Source organism: Trachurus japonicus, chromosome 14, assembly GCF_045865225.1.
Source record: "Trachurus japonicus isolate A0001 chromosome 14, Traja_1.0".
NCBI lineage: Eukaryota > Metazoa > Chordata > Actinopteri > Carangiformes > Carangidae > Trachurus > Trachurus japonicus.
In genome coordinates, this window is record NC_140920.1 from 16,514,154 (window position 1) to 16,529,889 (window position 15,736).

At 43.0% G+C, this 15,736-nt stretch overlaps 2 protein-coding genes across 2 annotated transcripts; both read right to left on the bottom strand.

The window, feature by feature from the left end:
- Positions 1–556: 556 nt before the first annotated feature.
- On the bottom strand, positions 557–11,282 carry heatr6 (HEAT repeat containing 6). Its single transcript, XM_085798108.1, has 20 exons — positions 10,970–11,282; positions 9,899–10,006; positions 9,647–9,787; positions 9,449–9,564; positions 7,881–7,995; positions 7,693–7,794; positions 7,417–7,581; positions 7,109–7,341; positions 6,532–6,706; positions 6,243–6,449; positions 5,641–5,740; positions 5,155–5,561; positions 4,936–5,058; positions 4,745–4,831; positions 3,785–3,919; positions 3,566–3,688; positions 3,311–3,435; positions 2,695–2,791; positions 2,397–2,601; positions 557–1,839 (listed from the first exon to the last, which is right to left on the bottom strand). The coding sequence occupies exons 1-20, from the start codon at positions 11,258–11,260 to the stop codon at positions 1,265–1,267; spliced, it is 3,630 nt and encodes a 1,209-aa protein (XP_085654234.1). The 5' UTR covers positions 11,261–11,282; the 3' UTR covers positions 557–1,264.
- Positions 11,283–11,909: 627 nt separating this feature from the next.
- dynll2b (dynein, light chain, LC8-type 2b) lies at positions 11,910–13,651 on the bottom strand. The gene is made up of 3 exons (XM_085798109.1): positions 13,608–13,651; positions 12,794–12,940; positions 11,910–12,711 (listed from the first exon to the last, which is right to left on the bottom strand). Exons 2-3 carry the CDS (start codon positions 12,923–12,925, stop codon positions 12,574–12,576), a joined length of 270 nt encoding a protein of 89 aa, XP_085654235.1. The 5' UTR covers positions 12,926–12,940; positions 13,608–13,651; the 3' UTR covers positions 11,910–12,573.
- Between the last annotated feature and the right edge of the window lie 2,085 nt (positions 13,652–15,736).

Sequence of the window (15,736 nt, forward strand, 5' to 3'; positions counted from 1 at the left end):
GAAAGGGGGCAGAAAGAAGCGAACTTATATTGTCTACCCCTTGGATAGATAGATAGATAGATAGATAGATAGATAGATAGATAGATAGATAGATAGATAGATAGATAGATAGATAGATAGATAGATAGATAGATAGGACACAGAAATACCTAAAAAAAAATACTTCAAACACCATAAATATGTGGGTAAAGGAAGGGTGCGTGTAAAAAGGTTAAAAGTGCATACATATGGGTTCGGAGTGCATATGGGTGAATGATCAGAGGCATTGTACAGCTGTATTGCAGTCGGTATGAATGATTTTGTAGCGCTCTCCTGAACAGCAGGGGAGTCTGTATCTGTTACTGTGCTTTCTCAGTCTGTCCAGTGTTTTACGGAGGGGATGGGTGGTGTTGTCCATCACTGGGCCTTCTTTACCAGCTTGTTGGCATCTTTTTTCTTTTCTCTCTTCTTTCTCAAACTATGAAAATAACTGAAAATACAAATTTAGTTTAAACTCAAAATACCAATTGTTCAGAATGACCTCCTAACACAAGCCACTGTGTGGGAAATCAATGTATTTATTGTTCTTAACATCTTATTTGCTGTACATTATGTCCAAGTCTGTGCAATGTCACCGTTACTGTAGACAAAGTTGTGTACCTCATGACATGAAATATAGCAGGGCAATTTAAAATAAATTTAATGACATTAATAATATTTGTCTGTCAATGGCAATTCATGTAAAATGACAAATAAAAATCAAGTCAAACTGTTGTTTCACTGTTATTCATTACAGAACAGACAAAAAGCATGTAAACAAACTCAAAGTTTTGTTACATAAAAGCTCAACATGATTTCATTACTCCAACGTAATTGCACTTAAAGTAATAGTTAAAATCAATAAATCATCATCACCCAGCTTTATTGCCAGTCTTTATGTTTGTCTAAAAAATGTATGTTTGTCTGTTCATTTGTTCATAAAATGTCATTTAACTACACGGCTTTGTACACCAGATGTTAACCCATTAAAGAGTGCAAGTGCAATTAAGTAAATGAGTATAAGTAATTAAAAAAAAAAAGTAAATGGATATATGGAGCCACTGTCAGCTTTAAGAAGAAGTTGGCAGAGGCTACATGACCTTAGGTTTCTTTCAACAGTCTTGTGGTTCATTGTGAATGTGATCACATTATGACAAAGTGAGTTACATAATCTTTGCATCCAGTCACAGCTTCATCAGTTTCATTAGTGTGAGAGACCGAGCGTTGCAGCTGAAGACGTGACTCTTTACAGATCTTCACAGGTCTTTAACAAATCCTCCAGAAAACTGACCACAGCCTCTTTTCCTCTCTCCTCCTCTCCTCCTCCTCCTCCTTCTTCAGCCTTCAGCTCCTTCAGTCTGATCAGAGTCTGCTGTAGTCGGCTGATTCTCTGCTGTGGGTTGAAACCGTCCCCCCCTGTGTCCTTCTCTCCCTCTGCCCCCTCTCCTCCTTCCTCCGCTCTGAGATGTTTGATGAGATGCTCCTTGATGCCCCTCCCGTCCTCGCTGGCCAGCGACGCCCTGAGGGCGGCCATGTCCTGAGGCTGGCTGACGCTGAGCAGGTGCAGCAGAGCCTGTGAGAGCGTGTGTCTCAGGCTGGCACTGTAGCGGTACTCCAGGAAGTCGTTTGTGTCTTCGCTGTTCTCCAGCGCTGTGGCCAGCGAATGCCACACGCAGCTGAAACGTTCCGCGTCCCCGTAGCAACCGCGGCGGGTGGGGACGGCCAGGGCAGCGGCCGATTTAATCCGCACCTTGAAATTCTTACAGGAAGTAACGACATGGCAGAGGGCAGCAAACGCATCACCAGACCAGAGAGCAGAGTCTGAGGAGGAGAGAGAAACAGAAATTCACTTGTAAATTCTAATTTCATGTTAAAATATTGAGGATTAATTTAACCAGTTGTTTATTATCCAGATAATCTGATCAACAAATAAACTTATTACAGTTCCTTTCCCCCAAATATTGGAAAAAAAATAGATGATTTAAAAACTGCAATTCAATATATATTTTCGTTTTATTATTTTTTGTATTTTTTGTTTATTTATCTCTCGATCGGCGCCCCAGTATATATCAATGTGCGTATGTTTATATGTGTTAATGTGAATGTGTGTATGTTTGTATCCATTTGTTTCCTGTGTGGACTTTCCTTGTGGAAAAAAACAAAAACAACTGTAATTCAGGGCATAATATGTGGTTTTGTGCTAGTGTGAGGAAAAATGTCCTACAATTATGTGCGATTTAAAGACTGTGACTGTTTTTCTCTAGTGAAGTCAGACATTCAAAAATCCACGAGCTGGTGCACAGCTGAAATAAAATCTGTTGCGATGTGCTGAAAAAAAAGAAAGAGAAAAAACACATATTGAAGGTCACATGGCTCACCGAGTGGCAGGGCCGGGTTTCTAAAGGCGTTTCCCAAGGCGTAGCAGGCGTTCCACCTGACCTTCATCGTGGCCTCTGATTGGACAGTTTTCACCAGCGCACGCACGGCGTCCTCCAGCGGGCGTTGGAAAGCAGACCTGGTCAGCTGACTCTGACGCAGGAAATGAAGTAGATTCCCGAGTGCTCGCACTGCGTTACACTTGACCTGGGAGAGGAGGACACGCGTTCAGAGATGAGAGCCGATCAATGTGTCGTTAAGACTTAACGATCCGTTTGCTCTTGTGTTGCATGTTCTCACCCTGTCTTTGTCGGCCGCTGCTTTAGTAGCTGCCTGCAACATCTTTAGCAGCAACATGTCCGACAACTCTTCTTGGAAGTCCACACCTACACTCTCCCTGATAAAAAAATACACAGAAAATAAATAGATCACACACCTCTAATTATCACAGATTACAGGAGTTGAAGACTGAATCATGCAGCTTTTTGTGAGTGATGCTCCATATTAGATTATGTTAAAGCAGAAGTAAGTGGAATGTTTTTGTTAATGTAAGTCTTAAATAGTTATATCTTCCGACAGCAATCACTTATATAAAGTGTTTGGTCCGAAACACGGGTCTGTCAGTCACTCTGCTCTGCTGTAAGCCGAGGAGAAAACTTTCCTTGTATCCTACAACCTTTATCTAATGAGGAGAGAGAATGGCATAAAGGGGCGGTCCTCTCTGTGTGTGCACGCCAAGGGGGCAGTTGCATAGACTGAGGACAATAGGCGTGCATGTGGTGACGTAGGGACGAGGGCAGGGACTGCTAACTCCATCCGCTGACAGGAAGTTAGCCAAAACGATGGGATCGCTTACTTCTGCTTTAATGTATTATTACAAAGGAGAATACAGTGTGATTTCTGTGTGTTTTCTTACATATTGACAATAAGTGTGTCTGTGAGATTGCCCAGTGACCATGCAGCCTTGGCTCGGACGTTTGGAGATCGGTCATCAAGGGCGGCGAGGATGGTGTTTGCTGTGTCAGCCACGAACATCACATCCTGTAAAAAAAAAAAGACATCACAACCTCAGAGCAGATTGGAAACACGCTCTCTATAGTGCCGTTCTGTGGGTTTTTCCACATCTCTAGACAGAACCGAAAACATTTCACTTGTTGTTCAGTCGGCTCACCTCTCTCAGACAGGGGAACAGGATGTAGACACCCAGCGCCCTGACAGCTGCGGTCTTCACCAGGTAGTTTTCACTGTAGGTCAGCCCCAGCAGCACGGTGATGCACATCAGCTGGGTCTTCTCCTGAAAACAACATCACACAACACGCACGAGTCACGACACGACACGACAGCAACCAGTGTAGAAATAGAGGCAAAGCTCAACTGTGGTCAAACTCACAGGCAGCTGCGCGAAGGCCTGCGGCAGGATGGAGGACAGCGTGTCGCAGGCGCTCGTCTGCAGCATCGGGTGTTGTTCGTTCTGCAGCGCTGCGTTCAGAGGGCCGCTCAGCACCTCGGACCAGAACTGTACCACCTGCATCATGCACACCCACAAAATATCTCATAGTTTACTGACGAACTGACTTAACAAAATGCCACATCTTAAAGGGATACTTCACCTAAAATCAAAAATTCACCAATTTTCTACTCACTGTCATGCCAAGGAAGGGTTTGGAGAACTTTTGGATTTGTCAAAACGCTTTTGGCGGGCCGCCACGAATAAATGAATGTATGGGAAACACTGTAGTGTGTGTTTTGGACGATTCAAAAGTGAACTCTATCCGCCGCCATTATAAAGCGTTTTGATGAGTAGTATCTCCAAACCCTTCCTTGGCATGACGTGAGTAGAAAATTGGTGAATTATTGATTTTGGGTGAAGTATCTTTTTAAGTAAATATTTTTTTAATTTTACCAAAACTGTCTCCAAATAAATATATCAAATTAACATTTTTAGTGTTTTCTAAATCTTGTTTTTTTGTTTTTACCTCTGACATATGTTTGGATACATAAGCCCATCTGAGTTGTTATAATGAGCCTTCAGTGGGATGCGATGTAAACACAGGCTGAAGCTCTATTATTGGGTCTGGTCCATCACTGTCTATCAACAATATTATCATCTAAGGTTCATGTCAGACTCATAAATCTCTTCTTTTTTTTTAAATGAATGAATGAATTTTTATTATTTACATGCAATACACCTGTATCATAAATCTCTTCTGCAGGTCATCTCCTCACATCCTGTCCTTCCTTTTCTTATTTTACAATAAAACAGAAACAAACAACATAGGGAACTAATTGTGTTTGAACTAAATGAAACAGTTTTAGTCTGATGTACAGTTGAGAGACAGAGTGTACGTACTTGGCTCATGGGGACTCTCGCACTCTCAGGCACGTTGTTCTCTGCTCTGTACTGCTGGATTATTCCCGTCCCCAGCTCCTCTAGTAACTGGATAAAAGTTGATGACATTGACAAAGTTGATTTCACTGCCCAGATCTGGACCTTCTGGTTGTTACTTATGTCATTTCATGTTAAGATCTAGAGGGCTCTACCTTTGCTCCGTGCAGCTGTATGGAGGGGTCTGTCTCTCCGAGGCAGCGTGCGCTCACCTGCCCGATCTCACACAGACACGCCTGGGTGAGAGAGAAGTAGCCTCGGACCAGGTGGGACAGGACCTGAAACACAGCGATACAGGACACACTTTTTAGATTTCTGAAGTGTCTCTCTGGGGATGTGTTCAGTGGTTTTCCATCTCGCCCTCTGTCTCTAACCTGTAGAGCTTCTAGTCGGACAGGGGAGGGCTCCAAAACGGCCCCTCCTCCTCCTCCTGCTCCCGCTCCCTCGCTGTCTGATTGGTCCTCTCTGGGCTGAGTGACCAGCGACACACAGAGCTGCAGCAGCCACGGCGGCGAGCTGTCCTCCTCCCCAGGTGTGTGTATAACATGAGGGGAGCGCGAGCTGCACTTGGAGGGTGTGGCTGGCGTGCGGAAGGGCGAGGGCACTCCGTCCCTTTGTCTCCAGCTGAGGGACGAGTCCTGCGGGGTGAAGCAGCCGGTCCCGCTGCCGCCGCCGCTCCCGGTGTCGGGCTGTCGGAGGAGGAGCTGCACCTCAGGGAGAGGAGCCTGAGTCGTCACCAGAGCCCCGTAAAGTGTCAGAACCGACACGCGTACGTTCACGTCTAAAGACAAGGAACAGGTGTTTTTAAAAAGAACCACAACTTACTGGCCTGTTAGTTAAGAGTGCTGACAAATACAGACCTCTGTGACGAACATAAGGACGCATCTGCTTCCAGAGCGGGCTGAGCAGGCCGGGTCTGAGACGGTGGTAGGGAGCGTTGGCCACCAGATAGGCCAGACACTAACACACAGGAAAGTTGATACACCGTTAGGATAATAAACCTGTGGACACACCGTCAGAACCACTGGGTTTAGGTTTATTTTATAGTATCTGTCTAGTATCTGAGAAGCATCAAAGCAAGAACAACCAGATTTAAGAACAGCACGGACCTCCAAGCTGTCAGAGTTTCTAATAATTCATATTGATTGAATATTGATATATTTTTGCTATTTATCTTATCTTATTATCTTCTTTTTCTCTTCATATCTCTTTTTATAGTTGGATTTTATTTTATTGGTCAGTATTGAGCTATTTATCTACATTTATTGTCTGAATCTGATCTTATTGGAGTGTTTTTGCATCGTGGGCCCTAGTGAAACAAATTCCAATCAACTTGGCTGACATGCCAATAAAGTATTGAAATCTGAAATCTAAAGAGCGACATTAATATATGGTGACATCTTTGCCTCGGTCCACCTGTTGATCCTGATTAAAACACCAGACAAATGTTATGTTGTCTCACCTTTATGACCTGTGTGAGTGTTTGAGGTGCGGTCTCAGCGAGCAGAGCTAGGCTGAGAGCACGGTGCAGCTCTCTGACGGCAGTGGCCAGCGAGAAGGAGAAAGGGGTGTAAGATGTACGAGGAGAAGCCGTGTCTTCGGCCACAGCGAGGAACTGACGAGAGCCGTCCAGCATGGCCGACAACACCTGAAGCGCACACGCTCGTACCTGAGAGAGAGAGAGGGGAGATAGATGTCACAGTGACACTGTGGAGGCATATTATTATAACACAGATGAGGTTATGTTGTACCTTTGGCGACTGGTCCTTCAGTATGATAGAGACCAGAGTGAGAGGCGGTGGTCCCCCAACAGGAGACTCGGGGATGAATGAGGACCAGTAGCCGTACAGAGTCCGCTTTTCTACACCTTTCACCACCGCTAGCAAACAGTGCAGAGTTCCCTGACGCACACGTCCGTGGTAAAGTCTAAAAAAAGAAAAGACTGCCGGTCTAAGCTCTCGCTCATTCAGGAGGGTTTTTAAGCACAAAAAAGTAGCTGAAAAAAAACATGCTTGCTTGTGTGGATAGATGGACAAGAACATCCTATTTCTTTTTTTTTTTTTCTTCAATTCATACTTTTTTTTAATTGTTTCCTTTTAAAGCAAAGACAAATCAAATGATAACGACAAGCACTGTGTGCATCTGATATCATAACAAAAGATTGCATAAAAATATTATGGAATAGATATTCAACACATGGGTATAAAAAAAGCAAAATCAGGTGAAAAAATAAATAAATCAATAAATAAAATAAAAATAATGCAATAATATTAATAAAAGATGATCAGATACATAAAATCAAATCAAAGTGGAATCTTATTTCTGTACCTTAGTTTGCTCTGTGCGTTGCCCTCTGTGTCGGAAAACTCAGAGTCAGAGCTATTTCGCTTCCAGGATGGATAGAGAGATGTGGCAGGCGGTTTACACAAGGACTCTCCCTCTCTTCCACCTCTTCTCTGAAGTGCAGACACTGTGTCTGCCTCATCCTCCTCTCCGTCATTCCCTTTGCTCTCCTCAGCAGTCGTCTTCTTCCCCTTTCCCCTGGATTTCCTCTTCTTATTCTTAGGTGAGAGGAAACTGATTTTAATGTGGTTCTTACAATAACTGAATCCGACAAATATGAAGGCTCATCTTACCCCCGAGGCTTTGCCTGCTGCAGCAGCATCCTTTGGTGGGTCTGTGGGTTTTGTTGGTTCGGCAGGTTTTGGTGCTGTGGGACCCTCGTACTGGGGAAGAGGAGCTGGGTAGAGCACAGCCGGCCACACAACACTCACACCTGGAGCTCCCTGGAACATGAGCCTCTGTGGATACATCAGAGGAATTTACAGCTTATAACCAAAACATAAACTATCAAGTGGTGTCTGTGACCGAAAAATTATAAAAATCATAACATGTTCTAAAAAAAAAGGCACCTTAAGTGTGGCCAGTACAGATCCAAGCTCCTCCCCTCCTCCAAATTTCCACTTTCCACCTGAGAGACAACACTGAAGTCCCTTCAGAGCTGCCTGGATCACCTGCACAGAGGAGACAGGAGCAGGGATGGGTTAGCTATCTTCTTTATACACATTATTCGTCACCACAAACACAAACTGGTCCATACCATGCAGTAGAAGAGCTCGTCTGTGTTAGGAGGTTTGGGCAACTGCAGTGTTTCCAGGAAGACTCTGAAACATACACCTCTGTATTGATCATCCAGAGGTGGCTGACCAGGAATCCTGAAAAGAAATGAGCCAAACACAGAAGCAATTACAACCAAGAATGTAAACACCAAGAAGAAGAAGCATCCAGTCAGAAAATGTTACAATAAAGAAGCCAAGAATACAAATTAAAATCTTTTTTCAAATAGATTTTGGACATAATTCTGATTTATATGATTCAGGGATGCAAACGGGTCAGGACCAAAAAAGAGAGGAATTGTCTGGCGTGGGGGGGGGGGGGGTGGGCAGCTCACCATTAACAAATGATTACATTACAATATCATGGAAAAGTCGATTTCCAGTAGTTCAACCCCAACCAAGTATTGAGTGCATATAGATGGACATAGTTTTCAGATATTAAAAATCCTTAAAAAAAATTAAAAAAAATCCTTTGCAATATTTCAATTTAGGAGATACTGAATTTTAGGTCTTCACTGAATGTTAGTCATAATTATTACTATTAAAATAAACTGAATAAATAAAGACATGGGATGTTTAATTCAGTGTGTAATGGACATATGTTAGTTTCACTTTAATTGAACACATTCTACATCGCGGAGGCGACGTCTCTCCTTCACCTCTGAAACGGGGCAGGGCTCCGTGGGAGACACCTGCCTGACACAGCAACGTAGGGGTAGGGAACCGTGCATGTCCGCGGTGCAGAGCTCCACGGACATTGCACGGGGGAAAAACGGCGTCGCCGTCGCACCGACTGCACGCGGATACGCGCCGCTTTGGGTAACGAGCGCGCACGTCGCGCGTCAACATTGGAGGTAGGCTGTTATCAGTGTAATCAGAGGCGACCATGAATGAGTTCGCATTAGATTGTCACTGTCAGCCTGTTAAAAAACATTTTACTGACCCCAGCTGAGACGCTGAGACCCCCCCCCCCCTCCCCTCAAAAACAAAAACTCTTCGGATCTGAACGATTCACACAAGTCACCTAATTGGTCATGAAAAAAGCGAGTTTCGCTTTTCGGCGCGCTGTTTGCATCCCTGGTGATTAGTACTAGAAATAGGACTGTGTTGAGAACATGAAATGTAAGTGTTTGAGAACCAAATAATAACTTTCTTTTAAACACATTCCTATCCGAGTCAAAAAGGAAGCATGGCTTATATTGCAGTAGCAATTTTGAGAGCTTTCCTTGTGGGTTTATAATATATAGTTTGATAAATTCCTACTGGTGTATGGTGACTTTCACTTTTTAGATGAAATATAGCACAAAGATTCAGTTACTTAAAATCCTTAATTTCTCTACATGCAAAGTAAATACAAATCCACGTTATTTTATGATTCTTCCACCTTAGCTCCACCTGAATGTTCACATTCATTCAACCTGAAACCTGCCACTGAAGTTTACAAACACATTAGGTCAAAGACACCACATCTGTGTTTTTATGCAGTCTACAAACTGGCAGTCAGCAACACTGCACAATTACTGGGTAAATTCATAAAGGTGCTGAAGCCTACCTGAGACAGATGTTGGCCATACAGGTAAGAGCAACGCGGCGTAATTCCATATTGGGCTGAGAAGGAGCACTATACAGCAGCAGCACTCCATCTTCACCCAGTAAGCCACTGAGGTGCTGCAAATGAGAAAAAAAAACATGTAAAATTTGAAACAATGTCAATTAAACGTACTCTTGGCAAGTGTGTAAAACCACCCACCTGGTGGCACTGAGGTCCATTCCCATACACTACTGTGGAGAGTGCCAGGAGGACATCTGAGTGTGTCCATGTACTGCACATTTTTAAACCACCGACTGTGTAGTTCACCAATACGTCCAGTGTCAGCTCGTCCATAATGACCTTAAAAACAAATGTGAAAACAGAATAAGAAAAGCTTCACTGCTCATAGTCTGTATGTCAGCAGGTGTGTAGACTAAGCTCGACTGCTCACTGAAGGATTGCTGTTGTTACCTTCAGTTGATTGAGTAGATGGTGAATCAGCTGGCAGAGTTTGATGACTAAATGTTCTTGACTCAGCGGCACAAGACAGCTGGCATGTTTCAGCAAAGCGCAAACATCCTGGAACAGAAATAAAAGACCCATACTGTAAGGGCTGAAAACTTACTACCACATTATTACATACAGTGGAATGCAAAAGTTTGGCCATCCCTGGTCAAATTGTCTGTTAATGTGAACAGTTAAGCAAGTTGAAGATTAAATGATCTCCAAAAGGCATAAAGTTAAAAATGAAACACTCTTTTGCAATATTTTAAGCAATATCAGTGTATTATTTTTGTTTTCTACAATTTTAGAGTGAAAAGGGGAAAGCAGCGCCCTGCAAAAGAATGTGAAACCCAGGAGACTTGAGCTCTCAGATAACTTTGACCAAGGTATCAAACAAGCTACGTGTTGGCTGTGATAGTTTCCAAAGGGGGTACTGCCATTAGGTACTAACTATGCAGGGGGCCCAAACTTTGCTGCGGGACCTTTATCTTTTCTGTCATTTTGAAAATGTTAAGGATGAAAAAAATATATAGGCTATATTGTTTAAAATATAAAGAGAATGTGTTATCTGTAACTTTATGCCTTTGGAGATCATTTCATCTTACATTTGCTTAACTGTCCACATCTTGACCACGGGTGGCCAAACTTTTGCATGCATGTATGTAGTACCAAAGAACGTCTCTGGTGGTACTCAAAAGAGACAGATAGGGCCCAAAGCGAATTTCAAATTGAGCGTAACTTACCGGTAATAGGAGAAGAGAAGTGTAGGGCTCTGCAGCTAACAATCTCTGATATGACAAGTTACAGACATGTTATATTTCTATGAATATTTGTCTGTTGTTGCTGTTTTTTGTCTTGTTTGTCTCTGTTTCGTGTCCGCGAGCCTACAGTGACACGACACCATGGAAACGCTGGCACCATGGAAACCTGAACTTCCCTGAACTAGCCTAGATACTTCAGGCTCTGTTTGTGCGAGTTTTTTTCAATATCACAAGTTAAGTTAGTCGTCTCCACAAGAGGATAGAGAGCACCTGTTACCTCTGGTTGGACGTTGATGTTGGGGTAGAAGGTTTTGTTGTAGTTTTCGGACAGCAGTTGGTCAAACAGCAGGTTGAGCTCCTCTCGGAGCTGGCAGGAGTCTGCCCGCAGAGCTCGGAGCTTCGCGGCGCAGCGGGAAAACGTCTTCTCGGCGTCCGACGGCGAAGACAGCTGCCAGCCATCGGTACCCATGGGGGTGAAGGGAGCCTCCTCCGTCAGAGCCATCGGGGGGTAAACAGGTACTCCTCCACGCCCAAGAACCGGTGCTGACAACCCGGTTTGAGCCGCCATGTTTGATACCCTCGGAAGTATTTTACTTCCTTACTTCTTTTACCCGAGTGTCCGGTTCGTTACTGCCACCTGCAGGCTGATCCAGGAACACTGGCAAACAGTGGACAAACTTTGGCCTTACACACATTATTTCACTCATTATATGAATGCATTTAATCATTTAATCTATTTTCTTTCCTTTTAAGTTGTTTTCATAGAAAGGTGCAGAGGCATTATAAACCAGCTATTAGTGCTGTATACTAAAATAAATCATTGATGTATTAAGTGTTAATTTACTGTTGCAGGGGTCAAGCAAGACTATTGTATAGATACATTATACATATTCAATTTATTAAGTGATATCACAATTTTTGCATATCTAGCTGTTTTATAACCATGGCTGCCAGGTGCATGCACAAGTATAGAGAACAAAAAACATATGATACAGTAGCATTAATATTATTTTCAGGTGGATCACGGCTCCCCAATAAAACATCTTGAAATGACACCAACCAAAATCTCAACCAACTGACCTGTTTGTAGCATGGGAGAACGAACAGTATGCACCTTGCTTGTACATTATGATCAAATATACAGAAGGCAATACACTGTTATGTAATTAGTGAAGACACTGAAACTACATGGAAGAAGAATAAGAACACACACACTGCACGGTTTGAAACTATTTACTGTCTGACAGTTTTTTTGGACTCTACATGTTGAAAATACCACAATACCACAGTGCACACTAAATTGTATTTCAGAGATACACAGCAGTGACATTGTAAATATTCACATTCACGGCAGAAGTGAAAACAGGAATGTTCCAAGCATGTACAAAACCTCGAACCTGTTAGCATGTAATAGTCTTTTTATTCAATGTAAGCAACAGTCTTGGCAATTTTTTTTAATTCAATCTCAGTTAACACTGAAAATTAAAGGCATTTCAACGAAAACTCTGTTGCTCATTTTAATTTCTTGAAAAATAAGTTATTTTTACAACATTCATGAAATAATGTACAAGGTCCGTGCATCAACGCACAGCAGAAATAATATCAAGAAATCATGATTTCTAGTGAATGTCATACGTGCAACAGCTGACTGACAGTGGCATGATAGTAGTGTTACAATGCACTTTTCTATGATCAGCACATTACCAGTCCAGACACGACTGAAGCACCATCCAGTGATGGTAGTAGTAGGTGTGGGTGGGAAACAGTAACAGATTAAAGCAAGTAGGAAACCTGGAGGTAGGCATGTCTGCAGAGAGGTGAGAGCAGATATACAGCGTGGCACAGAAGTAGAACGGCGGCATTAAAAGTGGTTTTAGGATTTCAGCCCGACTTGAACAGCAGCAGGGCCACCTGGCCCAGGTAGAAGTAGATGAAATGCTTCGTCTCGTGCGTCACATAGCTGCCAAAGTTCCTGCCAACGATGCAATGCCATGTGGGATTGTACTTCTTGTCAAACTCCTGCAGGGGAGATGAAGTTTAGAAAATAGGCCATTTAAAGTCATGACTTCTGTGGAAAGCATTCAGTATTTATTCAACATACCTTCTTGACATAAGCAGCAATATCCTTCTCAATGTTGTACTTTTCCATAGCTTGCATGGCACAGTCCACTGCGTCCTGCTGCATTTCATCAGACATGTCAGCGTTCTTTATCACTGCCTTCTTGTCAGACATGTTGGCTCTTTTTAACTGTGTGAGAGGGAGACAAGTCATAATATTCAGTGACATTTTCATCAAAGTTTTTACTAGTTTCAGCTAATGAGACTTTCCATGGGCCTGGCTTTAAATATGTACCGACTTATTTGCATGTTGAGCTGATGATTTACATCATTTACCACAGAGAGCTGTAAGAGAAGGGGCAGGACTGACACCTGAAACCATAACAAGACAGGAAGCCTCATAAAGCAGGATAACCAACGCATCCAGATGGGGGGGGGGACCTGGACCACCCAACCCAGACAGCTGAATAAAAACAAGAGTGGCCCTGACATGACAAACACAATGCAATCATGAATCAGATGCACCTATAGTGTGCGAGTGGTAGCATTGTAGCTGCTGCTTCACTAAATCTGAACAAAATTCAACAAGTTGCTGCTTATATGACTCAGTATGTCAGTAAGTTAGCTCCAAACCGTGACTCAAAAGGTGTGAGGTTGAATCTGCAAACAATGCTAATTGAGTGGCAGCAGCACTCACAGCTTCCCAGGATAGATTCAATAGACTGGGCCGAGGTTAGCGTGTACAGCAGCAGCAGAGGGCTGCGTGTTTACCCTCACCTGCTCACACTAGTGCACAGGTCACCTCACCACACAGACAAAGCGCCACTCGGCCCAGCAGACATGCAGCTCGGTCTTACCGTGTATCCGCGAAGTTATGACGTTCAGACGTGTGCGTTTGCGCGCAGCTGTACAATGTTTCGTTCATTTATGCACGGGAAATGTTCGTCTAAGCCCCGCCCACCGCATCCGACCCGCAACCCGATTGGCTGGTGTGAGAGCTCCACCCTATCGACGGCAATTTCTACTTGCAGGCAGTGTCCGCATCTTATATCCACCCAGAATGCACCATTTTCAACACCTCCTCCTCCCCCCTTTCACTTCAGTGGGCGTCATTGATCCGGCGATCGGATTGATCGATAATATTGATCAGCATCACTTGCAAAACATCATATTGGACTCAAACAAAGGGGGCAATAATGCACACCTGGAAGATGCAGCAGTGATAAGACTACTGCTTTCACGCTGGCTGGAAAAAAAAAAGAGTATAATACTGAAGAGAATGTTAAAATGAAAAGATCATTTCTTATAAATAAGGTGTGAGTTTTTTCTCATTTGAAGCCAAGAGCTGCTTCATTATCCACTGAAGAAAAGGCAATCTGACCCTCGTAAGTGAATGTGCAGGCGGTTTTACCACACAGTTGTCCTCAGTGACCTATTTATGAAACTTTTTACAATCTCCAGTGCAGATGGTGATGTAATGCACATCCATCTCTGACTTCCTGTTTATTTTATCCAGGAGGATGATTACTAGCTACAGAAGTATTATCTTGCTTCCCATTAGCTATTACGTCCTCACAGATGCAACTGACAGCAACCACTGACTGTCAGTGAGCTGTTCGGTGCAGTTAGAGCATTTCATTTGTGAGTAAATGAATTGGTATTAGATTAACAAAGGCCCAATGAAAGGACATAGTATCAAAACAATCAATTAAAACCATTGAGGCTAGTCGCATTATGCAATTATAAAGCAATTTGCACTTGTCAGCTCATCAGTGCTTTTTCAGTTCACTAGAATCTTTTTTACGACCAAAAGAAAAGAGAGAAACATGACACATGAAATTATGAATTGAGCTTTTATTGAAGAGAACAACATTCCAGTCATCTATTGCAGCAAAAATCTGACCTAAGACAGAGAAAAAAACAGCAAGGTAACAGTCCCTTTTCACTTCCTTCTTCCCTCCCTCCTCCTGGTAATTTTTTCCCACTATTTACCACTCTCCTTACGTGCGTTGATCCATCCTGCACATCCAAGCCCTCCTCCTGGATTTGTTCTCAGCTTTGCTCCACTAGAGAAAAACAAGTTTATCTGAAAAAGACCTGCCTCTTGCATGTGATCCTTCAGGTCCTGCCAGCTTCAACTGGGGGGAAGACCTGACAGGAAGAAAGGAAGGTGATAATAATCTCAAACAGTTCAAGGAAACAAGATCATCATCCATGATGGGAAAATCACCATACCTGAGACAATGACTCTGTACTCGGAGCGGCATGATGGAGGACCGTGTCTTCCCCCTGGTTCCCAGAGCTCCACCACCACCTCCTCGTCCACTTCGAGGTAACTCAACGCGTAGACGGTAGCCATATAGTCATAACCATCATGTCCATAAAGTGCATCCTCTGCATCCCTGCAGGATGGCAGTGAGTTACACACTACATTATAGAGGGTACAATAATTTTGTTGGGTGCACTACATGGTTAAAAATTCTTACACTTCAAGCTTGGCCATTCATTAAATGGCGTACAGCAAACAGCTCATTTTTAGACACAGATGATCCAGTTTCGGCTGAACTATTCAAACCTGATTCAAACCATAGACTGTAAAAAACAGGGTTCAAACCCATGCAGCCTCAGTGTCTCTGTCCATGGTGCTGAAAAATCAAACACGTTCTTTCTCGGCTCAGTCAAATTCAATCAAAGCATACACATATAACACCATCTATATCATTTTCTTAAGTATTACACTGCAACATTATCTAATGGGAGGTACTGTTATTCAAGTCCCTAAAATATATTTTTAATATTTCTTTACTGATACATAGAGCTGCACAACTAATGTAATGAAATCGCAATCACAGGGGCTGCATTTGTTGGATAAAGGTAAAATGTGTCCCAATGTTAAATGTGTATTGTTAACGCCACAAGTGTCATGTTGCAACAGATACACTCAGGCCACATCATACATACATACACATCATATTCTCAAAATGTA

Coding starts and splice junctions, on each gene's coding strand:
- dynll2b (XM_085798109.1), bottom strand. CDS start 12,925: ATGTCTGACAAGAAGGCAGTGATAAAGAACGCTGACATGTCTGATGAA. Junction 12,712..12,793: donor TTGCTGCTTATGTCAAGAAG/GTATGTTGAATA, acceptor TCTCCCCTGCAG/GAGTTTGACAAGAAGTACAA.
- heatr6 (XM_085798108.1), bottom strand. CDS start 11,260: ATGGCGGCTCAAACCGGGTTGTCAGCACCGGTTCTTGGGCGTGGAGGA. Junction 6,450..6,531: donor TGAAGGACCAGTCGCCAAAG/GTACAACATAAC, acceptor TCTCTCTCTCAG/GTACGAGCGTGTGCGCTTCA. Junction 3,436..3,565: donor TGTTCCCCTGTCTGAGAGAG/GTGAGCCGACTG, acceptor TTTTTTTTACAG/GATGTGATGTTCGTGGCTGA.